We start from the raw sequence: 10,596 nt of genomic DNA, 5'->3' as shown, positions 1-10,596 counted from the left end.
TTCCCTTTTATTATTACACACTGTAGCTTTAAAAAAAGGGAATTAGAAATAGAAGCAGGGCTGCTCTGGTCCAATCCTCCAGAGTTTTCATCCTAAAGCTTTTATGTGCACGCCCCTTGTCCATCATACATGAACCAGATGATTGACTCTGGCCTCTGGGGAACTTAATGATCCTTTTGGAGAGTTCCAGTGTGTAGAATCAGTGATGCAAGAGGGCAGCTCTGCAGGACAGTACCTGATCAGCCCCAGTTTGAACCATTCCAAGTCTCTAAAATCAGCAGTTTCTGCAGCATTCAGGATAAGTTGGAACTTTTTGAGCAAGTGCATGGAAACAGACCTTGGGTCTCATTTATAAACATAGCAAAGGATCCATACTAAAAGTGTAGAAACATCCCACAAATGGCTTAGTTATAAATTCAGATTTACAAATCAGGCCCACAAACAAAATCAGGTGTTTTTTCCTTTATAAATCCCAGCTGTACCTAAAGGATTGAGATCAAGGCTGCCACTGTTCATTGTGATGAATGGTTGATGCAAAGCACCTCGTGAATGGCATTATATATTGAAATGAGCCTGATAAGTTTTTGAATGGTTACCAATGGTAACCCCTAGGAAGATAGAGCCACAAACAGGTGTGTTGGTGAGCTAAATGGGAAGTTGGATAAATATGTTTGCTTGCTTCACTAGTGGCAACAAACAAATGGAAGAATTATGAGGGATAAAGAGTCTTAAATGGAGTGATCATATTAACAAGAATGTTCAAGATGGCGGGTAGTTCTGCACTAAGTGCTGGCTGTGATATCTCAGATTAATGGAGAATTTTACAGAATCGTTTTGGTCCAAAAAGTGGCTTCAAGCACAGAGTTAATTGTTTATGTTTAACACCTGTGTGGGAATTTGCACTGGAGCTGTTAGCCAAGAACCCAGAATAGTTCACATCGGAAATGAATGAAAGACAAAGGCTGATAAACAGCACGCTGTGCTGTCTGTAAGATTGAAATGCTGTTTACTCTTTGATCTTTATTAAAATGACTGCATCATGAAGATACATTGATATTCAATCATTTAAATATGTTTACTCTATATATGCATACAATTATATTTGAAATATAAGACTCCTTTAATAGTTTAATACAAACGATTCTGGCCATTTATATTTAATTGTATTATTTTTAAACTGTGCACCCAGCTACCCTTCCCTATTTTATTTTATTATTTTTAATTTTATAAGATTACAGTTGTGCACTGACCTCCTGGATGCTGTGGGTTTTGTGGGTCAGTTTCCCATTATTGGACCCGACTCAGCACTCTGATCCAAGAGGAATGCTTTGGGTCCTGGAACAATCAAGATCTACAGTCCTGCAGATCTGAGATGCATCCCAGCTCTAACAGCTAATTCAAATGACTAAATTAGCTCTACAGCATGCCCTGCAGGCCTGGTAACGAGCCATTCATGTGCATCAGCTGTGTTGGAGCAGGGATCCCTCTAAAACCAGCAAGACAGTAGATCTTAATGACCAGGGTTGGAGACCCCTGATCTATGGAGATTGGCTCATATGACAGTCATCTAAGGTCCAGCATGTTTTAGGGCTCCCCCCCACACACTTGATTTAAATTCCGTAAAAATTCAAAAAATCCACTGGACTTGGTTTTCAAGATTTGAAGACGTTTCGCCGCCTCTCCAGGAAGCTTTCTCAATTCAAATGTTGATTTAAATAAATGGATGATTAACATCCCTCTCCAGCCCTTGGAACTTGCTGAGGAGGAAATGCAATCATCTGATTCAGATGTGCTGAAGCAGAGAGACAAGCAGGTCAGTGGGCCCTGAGGACCAGGGCTTAATTCCCCTGATCTATGGAACACAAATGCTGATAATAAAGTAATAATTTAAAAAAAATGAACATTATGAAATAAATACTTGATCAAATACTACATAAATATATAATGTGACGATGAAATTATGAAAAAAGCAGAATTTAGAATTTTCATCTTATGAAATATATGTAATAAAAAATATGTTTTTACATTATTTGTTCCCAATTATAGAAATGATTGTTGTGTCATTTTATTTAGGGCATAGAGCTTGGAATACTGAGGTTCTGAGTTTGAGCCCCTCTCCCATAGACTGCCACTCTGGGTGTCTGAGCAAGACCCTTAACCCCACACTGCTCCCTGGGCGCCCCACGATGGCAGCCGACTGCTTCCTAAGGGAATGGGTTAAATGCAGAGAGTTAATTTCTGCAATGTGAGATCAATAAAGGATAATATATAAGGACAATAATAATCAATTATTATTGTTAACAGTTTTTATTCCATAATGATGTTGGCCCTATTTATTTCATAATGACTTTTTACAACTGAATCAATCAGCTAATCAGCATCAGCCGTTGGACCTCCTCACCCCTTTCAGTCCATGGCTGCCTGATTTCGCAGCTAGCAATAACTAGCTGGTTGAGTTGACTTAATAGAGGCAGATTGATGGATGGACTAATGTCAGAAGAGGCTATTTAGAGTAACTATGATTGTATTTTTTTGGAATGGTCAGGAGGATAGTTGCTCTTTAGGAAACATTGTTACCTACATTAACATTGTAATCTCTCTATAGATGTGTGGATTATTTTGTATCTTTAATAAACAGATTGCAGCACGAAGCTACATCCCTTCCTCACCCATATTACATAAATGATTGACATATACCTACAATGTATAGATATAAATCAAATCTCACCACTGAGTGCTGGTTATCTGTATTTAATTGTGTTTCTTTTGACCCATGCAACCAGCTAGCCTTCCATTTTTATCTACAATCAAGTTGTGCACACTGACCACATTTTGGACCAAGTTCAGTACAGGTGTATCCAGGGAGTTTAATTGGCTCATAAGCCAGTCATCATCATGGGCCAGGAAATCCTGGTGGTTCCTGAAAATGTGTTCCCTCCCAATTCTCCCATTTTCAGCATCTTCCAGCAGAGCAAAAGTATCCATCCTTCACCTTTACACGTGGGCTTTACAACAGGATTTAAAAGTTTACAGCAATACAAGTGAATGTGTCTCACTCTGACACATTTATGTCTTGATCTGTGGTTACACTCACTTTTTGGAGGAATTTGATGGGGAGAAATAATCTGAGCACTTTGATTTATACTTTTAGCAACTTACAAACTTTTTCTTTATGCGACAGGTCCTCATGAATCGTTACGGCTCAGCAGTAAAAGCATATATCACTCCAGTGTGGGATCCAATAAAGTCAATCTATAACTACAATTTAATATGAAATGAAAATAAATGAGAGGAATTATGATGCAATCTGAATTATGTCCCCACCTCACCATCTGTGTTGCTTGCTTTCCCTGCCTCCAAAATGTGCATACCACCCATGCATGGGTCGAAGTTGGCATGAAGGACAGCCGATTTTAATGCCAAGTTGCAAAGCAAAGCATCGTACACAAGTTTCCGTCCCTGTTTTTTGCATGCACAAGCTTTATAAGAGAGACTGCAGGTATCCTCTCCAGCTGCATATTTAATTAGTAAACTTTCCCAGAGCCGCACTTCTCTCTTCACCCATCCTTCTTAGCTTTAGTAAACAGGTTTGGGTGCAATCATTTCAACATTTAAAGCTCCAGATTATTTATTCACCCGCTATCAGGTAATTAGAGTCATCTTTACAATTTACCTGCTGATAACCTCATTAGTGGCAGCTGTCTTTCTGGGGCTTGATCTGAAAGTAAGCACTCATTAGCCAAGGCCAAAACATGCCTGAGCATTCGTCATTATAAGTTTGCTCTAAACAGTGCTGGCAGTGAGGAAGGAGGTGGTGAAAGGGGCCTCTATGCTTCCTATAATGGTTCCTTTAGGTTTCAAAATGCCGCTTAGCATCATACCGACAATGCTTTGTCTGAGATGACCAATAATCACAGCCCATCTCATGGAAATTAACTAAATAACTTAGTTCTTCACTGTACTCTGTGTGCACCATGCTGATGTAAACACCTTCATATATATTGGGTTTTATAATAGAGAAATTATACATATGTAGCCATTCCCTACATATATGTAACTTGTGTTTATTTGTAGTCCTTTATTTAAAAAATCTGCAGTCCCAATTTGACAAGTGTTATCTGAGATCTCTGCACAGCAGTCCAGAGCTGCTTTTCTACCCATGTTAGAGTATTTACTGTTGACCCCATGAGAAGTAAAGGAACAGGAGTTAATGGCTCTGATTTGCTGCATTCGTACTGTTCATAACCAAGTACTGATGACTATGATCATGTCGTCTAGGATCCTCAGAGGGGAATGAGCCTGCAGCTCAGAGGTCAAAGGTTGCCCCACCTGTGACATCATCTGGCTGTCATGGCGGGTGCGGTGGTCTGCAGCTCGGTGAGCTCCATCAAAGCTCTGTGGGAGACGCGAATCAAGAGAGTTAAGGAGGAGGAGGAGCAGAGGAGGCAGAAATCCAGGGGTGGGACCACAGGCAGGTAAGACCCCACCCACTTTTTCTATTACTTTAATCTATATTGTAACCCTGACTGGGATCTGGATGAAACTGTAGGCTGCACAGATTTGCTTGTTTTACTGTCTGGGAAATCCAGATATAGGCAGGCAGAAAGCAGTTTCAATTTGTTGTCATGGTAACAGATTATTCAGTCAAACATCATCTTTCCAATCTGAACTACTGATAAAGGTGAGTGAGGCTAAAGTAGACGGTGTGTTCTGGCTTGCTGATTTGGTCGTCTCTCACACTGCATTGCACCACCAGCAGGGGTAAATGGAGAGGATGAGGGGAGAAGTCTAATGATGTTCCACTCCATATAGTCAATGTACTCTCTGAGCCGCTCTGGCCCAGTCGCTCCGTCAACTGCCAGTACCTCAATATAGTATAATATATAGAATATGTATTTTTCTCTGGGATATAAAAAGTTGAAGTTAACGTTATCATCCTATAATTTTTTTTATTTTTGTTTTTTCCATTGTAACTTTATAATAAAAAAATAGTTTAATAGAGTACTTCTTAATTATTAAACGGCACTTTTGCTTCTCCTTGTACATTATAGAAATCATCCTGCCTCTTCTTCTTTGCATATTGAAATGATGTTAATGTTTCATGGTCCACTGGTTGTTATTTTAATAAATACACATTTACTATACCTTTAATTCCTATTTTTGATGTAGAAATCTAAGATATAAGTTAATGGATGAAGATGATTAGAGAAAAAAAAGTTAATCAGTGTTTAGTAGTTATTGTAACTGAATCATGAGGTAATGTCTTGAAGAGTTTTTTTCTGTTTTATACCTAACATTTTTTTATCTCAATAGAAAACTTTAATGTACTATTCCTGCATATTTGTAATGCTTGTCAAAAAACACTATTTTCCGTCCAACCATCTTAGCAGCAGCTTACCTGTATATTGAGAAGCGGTCCATTAAACTGCCTCCTGCATTCTGTTCTCATCACTGCGCGTATAATGCTGTGCAAGACGTCAGCAGAAATAAGAAGTTCCTTGAAAACCAGTCTAAGATCTCCCTAGCAGGTTCTGGTCTAACTGATTTTAACTTCATTTAAACTTTCTGGGCCAGACTCGGTGTCCGGGTCTGGGAGGACCGGGCGATTCTGGCTCGGCTGAAGGAAAAGCTGCAGACAGAAGATGGAAGACTGGTTCTCCGCATTGAACAAGAGGAGTGGAAGGTATCCCAAACAGCAATGGAACCATTTTTTTTCCTGATCCAGAACAACCTGTTGACCTGTCTATCATTCTCCCAGAGCTTGCCAGCATGCCTGGTCCAATTCATTCAGGTCCAGGAGTGGCAGATCCACAGGACTGGCCTGCTAAAGATTCCTAATTATATTTCAAGCTTTCAGAACCTTCTGGTTCTGGATCTGTCCCGTAATGCAGTCACAGAGATCCCCAAACAGATTGGTGGGTACCATCACACACCTGAATAAGCCTCTACTTTGTAAACTAAACCAGGCATAAAGCATTTGAATAATGGGGCAGATGATCTGATGGTAGGTAAAGTCAGCCTCATTTTAAACAGACTTCTCTGGTTCCAGGTAAATTGACCCGGCTCAGAGAACTGCTGCTGAGCTACAACAGAATCCAGTTCGTCCCTGAAGAACTGAGTGGATGTGAGAGTCTGGAGAGACTAGAACTGGCTATGAACCGGGACCTCAACGAGCTTCCAGACCAAGTGAGATTCAGACCAGGCATGAGTTACACCAGGGTTTTGGTCCAGACCAGAGGCCCACTTTACAAAGCATGTTCAACAAACTCACACTCAAATCCTGAACTCTGATTTGATCTAGATTGGAAACTCCCAACTTTTCTATTTCAAAAAAGCAGCTATGAATTAGTGCCATCGCTCTAAGTAGAGCCACTCAGAGTTGAACACGTGCGTAACAAGTATGATAAGCCATTATCATTGGAGCCTCGATTCGACGATTCACTATGGCAACAGTAAGGGCCAATTTCACACCACTGTAATAAGAGATTTTAATGTAAAAATTAAAACAGAGCAACAGCACTACAGCTACAAAGGAGAGGAAGATGGTGAAGGAGATGATTAATATTCGAGTTAATGCATTAGTTTATACAAAGAGTTTTATGGCAGGCAGTTTGAACATTTAAATAAAACGCACTCTGCTCTGTGTTGTTCCATTTTAGATCACTACAATAGGATTCTTCCTGGTCAAAATCACACTCCTAGTCTGAACTGTAATAATAGAGGTTCTAAATTACATTTTTGAAGCAAAAACTGAATTTCAGAAAGTAAAAGAAAAAAAAATAAATAGTTTTTTTGATAGTAACTTTTATATACCTAGAAATCTTTACACATTTTAAGTGGCCATTTTCCCATTTCTCAGCTTGACTGATTATGTATTTATGATATCTGAAATGTCTCTTTCTGATCAAAATAATACAAATGCTGCCCAATAACAATAGGAATATGGAGAGCTGAAATTAATTTCAAGACAACCGGAATGTTTATTCTTGATGTGATGAATGTCATTTCATTTAAAAACTTTCTTTTGACAAGAAAAAAATATATATTTCAGATAGTAAAATACTTATCCAGACAAAATAATACATATCTAAACGGCCTGCCTTAAGCTGTCATAATGATTCTAACATTGGGGAGGAACTAGTTAACTGGTTGAATGGTAGTGGATCAATGATTATTTTTAAGTGAAATCTTACTGGAGAGAAGCACACCTATCGGAAGGTGAAGATGAGGTATAACAAAGTTGTTCAAACAGGTAGAATCTGTGCATCATCTCATGGGGTTCCTCATTTTATTTCTGTCTTCCATTACTTGGTAAATAAGTGTCTCTCTGATGTTTTTTGCATTGGCTTGATAAGATGCTGTTATCGCACATCAATGTTCTCTCACGGATATCACTTATAAGTACCTGTTAAGTAAGTCTGTGTAATGCTGCTAATGCGAAGATGGATAAAGTCGTGGATGTATGTGATGGATTGTGAGGGAAACTATAGCACTCAATAAGATAACTGAATAAGAAATGGCCTCTTAAGGCGGTCTGAAAACCCTCTCCCTATAAATATTTAATTATTCTGTGAATTAATGCCACTTATTCTTTAATTGGATCCTCGTTAAAAGGGCAAGCTGTGTTTTATTTCTAACACCTGATGTTACTAACAGACCCAGTGAATGATTTTATTGTTTGCACCAAACTACAACAGAACTCTGGTGATTAAATCATGAAATAAAATGACGTAATTGGCTGTGAGGAAGGTGGAGACAGAGGTTTATTGAGGGAAACCTGCTTCCAACCAGGTTAGCCCTATTTAGAATGTTACTATGGTAACAGAGGTTGAGTAAACTTTTTTTTTTGTGAAACGGAAATATCAGAGTTTCCCTTATTTCAGGTTTAGAAAACCAAATGTTTTTTATTTATTTTTTTTAACAATTTTTTTTAAATAATTTTTTCCGAAATAATACAGTGTGGTACGAATGTACATGTGTATTTTTTTTACACTTTTAAACATAAAAAACAAAACACAAACAACAGAGTGATTTCAAGAGTATGAAAGGTAAAAGTTCCAGACTTTGAAAGTTGGGGAAAAAAAAAAACATCATTGCATTATTAGTGGTACGACAGGTTTCCAACGTTTAGTGAATATAAGTATTTGTATTCTCAGAGAATAGGTTATCTGTTCCATTTGGTATATATCCCAGACCTTCTGAATCCAAATATTGTATAAATGAGGCTCAGGTTTGAGTCATCTGATTGTTATACATTTTAGAGTAGCTGGTTAATAATTTATTCAAAAGATATTTTTCATCTCGTGTAATAATAGTTGTAGGTGTTTCTCCCAATAAGGCAATGTCTATATTGAATGGGATTTCCTGTTTGAAGATTACTTTTAGGGCATCAAAACTTAGTTTTTAGTAAACCTGCTTTGTGAAACAGACCCCTGGAATGAGTTAGACCAGGTTAAAGTCCAGACCAGGTATAATTCGGGTATTAATCAGTCGGTCATTCAGGCCAGGTTTTAAACAAGTGAAGGTTTTATCACATTTCTGTGAACCTGAACTTGTATATCTAGTTCTGGTCCAGGTGACCTGGGTTCTGTTGGTCTCTGAACTCCAGCTGAGGAACCTTAAGAGGCTTCAGCACTTGGATTTATCCATGAACGACTTCCTCTTCTTCCCGGACTGTGTGGTCGCCATGCCGGGTCTGGAGTGGCTAGACATGGGAGGAAACCGCCTGCAGCTATTACCTGACGACATCTACAGGTAGGTGATGGAGAAACACCTTAACTCCGCCCATTCCACCCACAGCCCATTAATGGCAGGACGTGTGCTTAGGATGGAGAAGCTGCACACGCTTTGGCTGCAGAGGAACGAGCTGGAAAAACTCCCAGAAAGCATCAGCAGGATGGCAAGTTTGGACACGCTGGTCCTCAGCTGCAACAGGTTGAGAGACATCCCGTCACTGATGGAGGACATGACCAACCTCAGGTACTGCTGTCCTGGCCTACGCTGTCTGACCTCAGGCCAGTCCACAGAGGATTAGGTCAATCTGTCCAACTAGTGTTGGAAGTAGCATCCTTACACTAAAAAAAGTAACTTAGTCCGTTGCTTAAAGTGTAACACAGAGTGTCACATCTGGTTAATTAACATTAGCAATTAGCCTGGCGAAGCTTTGCAAACATTCACCACACCCAGGAAGAAGACAGCATTGTCTAAATAGGCAGGATTTCCTGTAAAATAGCCAATCAGATGTTTATTTTCTCCCAAGTCATCACTTTTCTTATTTTGAACTTTGCATCTATTACAATTTAAGTTACCTCCAAGTAGAGAACATATCTTACTCTTTGCTACTATCCACCTGATCATGTGGTATCCACCCTGAGTTAAACACTTTCTCGGTATGGTGTCCTTATCAATCATTTTGTTACACATAAAGAGAAAAAAATGATGTTGATACACTCCCTTACAAATAAAAAAACAAACTGGTCTTACAAGGTGGACTGTTGTTTAGAGAGAAAATTAAAAGCTTTACAAGGCATAAAATATGGTTGAATACATAAAAAAACAGTAAAAAATGAGACAAAACTAATAAAAGAGAAATAGAATGTGGTATAATATAAGTACATATGCAAGTTACAAAGTTAAACTCTATGAATGACAAATATTTTAGCCTTCCAAGTCTGTTTCACACAGAAACAGAGGCTATGGGTACAGAGAAGGAGCATGGACGCATGTGTGCAACATCTATACGCGTAACCTTTAAAATGCGCTTAGAGAATAGTTTAGTTTACATGCACTATTTAAATAAAACTGCTTGTAGGAGTAATTTTTTCTTGTAAGCCTATTTGTCAGAATTACATTCATCCCGACTTCCTTAATGAATTGAACCAGTCGGTCTAAAGTGCAGCTCTTTCTCCGTCTCTGGCGGGTCTGTGGTCAGAAGGTGTTTCATGTCTTGATGTTGCTGTTGACTGATTTCTGTTCCATTTTTTTCTGCTCCAGGTTTGTAAATTTCAGAGACAACCCTCTGACCATGGATGTGACCCTGCCTCCGAGGAAGGCGGCCGAGGACGGAGAGGACGAGGACGACAGGGAGATGTTTGGACGGGAGTTCATGCAGATGTACATCCAGGAGGCGCGGAAGAGATCCTACGCTGTGCTCAACATGCACTGCGTCAACCGTTAGTACCGCCCAGCTCTGGAGTCTAACCAACATAACCGGATCGCTGCTGCCACCGGGTCATTAACCTGACCCACTAACAGGAATGATGACACCATTTCATCCTATTCTAACCTTCATCTCTACACCGGCTGGACAGACTAACCTGGTATTAACCGGACCTGTGGTTTCTGTCAGAGCTTCTGACGGGTTTCTGTTCTCAACCTTTCAGAGAACGATGAGGATTCAGCTGATAGATAACCAACACTCATCGGTTCTGGAATCCCTGCTTCTTCTGGGCTCTACAGAAGCTAATCTATAAAAATCCAGCAAATTCATCAACTGATTCACTGGATAAGAACAAAAACACAGTTTGGATCAAGAGATACGCAGCAAAGACCTGAAACGTCTTTAATAGAAAATTATTTGAAGAAATGTAGCTGAGG

General features: G+C 39.3%; 1 protein-coding gene across 2 annotated transcripts in view; it reads left to right on the top strand.

Annotated features, from left to right (window-relative positions):
- lrrc39 (leucine rich repeat containing 39) overlaps nucleotides 1-10,518 on the top strand; it is a 12,214-nt gene extending 1,696 nt beyond the window's left edge. For both annotated transcript variants that reach the window (XM_015399024.1, XM_015399023.1), the window contains exons 2-9: nucleotides 4,279-4,475; nucleotides 5,575-5,683; nucleotides 5,759-5,915; nucleotides 6,050-6,186; nucleotides 8,609-8,754; nucleotides 8,827-8,979; nucleotides 9,994-10,172; nucleotides 10,383-10,518. In XM_015399024.1, the coding sequence (XP_015254510.1) occupies nucleotides 4,351-4,475; nucleotides 5,575-5,683; nucleotides 5,759-5,915; nucleotides 6,050-6,186; nucleotides 8,609-8,754; nucleotides 8,827-8,979; nucleotides 9,994-10,172; nucleotides 10,383-10,411 (1,035 nt within the window). In that variant the 5' untranslated portion in view covers nucleotides 4,279-4,350 and the 3' untranslated portion in view covers nucleotides 10,412-10,518. The remainder of the gene's footprint in view (nucleotides 1-4,278; nucleotides 4,476-5,574; nucleotides 5,684-5,758; nucleotides 5,916-6,049; nucleotides 6,187-8,608; nucleotides 8,755-8,826; nucleotides 8,980-9,993; nucleotides 10,173-10,382) is intronic.
- Nucleotides 10,519-10,596: the final 78 nt, after the last annotated feature.

Source organism: Cyprinodon variegatus, unplaced genomic scaffold, assembly GCF_000732505.1.
Source record: "Cyprinodon variegatus isolate N-32 unplaced genomic scaffold, C_variegatus-1.0 Scaffold980, whole genome shotgun sequence".
Classification (NCBI taxonomy): Eukaryota; Metazoa; Chordata; class Actinopteri; order Cyprinodontiformes; family Cyprinodontidae; genus Cyprinodon; species Cyprinodon variegatus.
The sequence above is the reverse complement of the archived record's forward strand: the minus strand, read 5'-3'. Positions and strand labels throughout refer to the sequence as shown.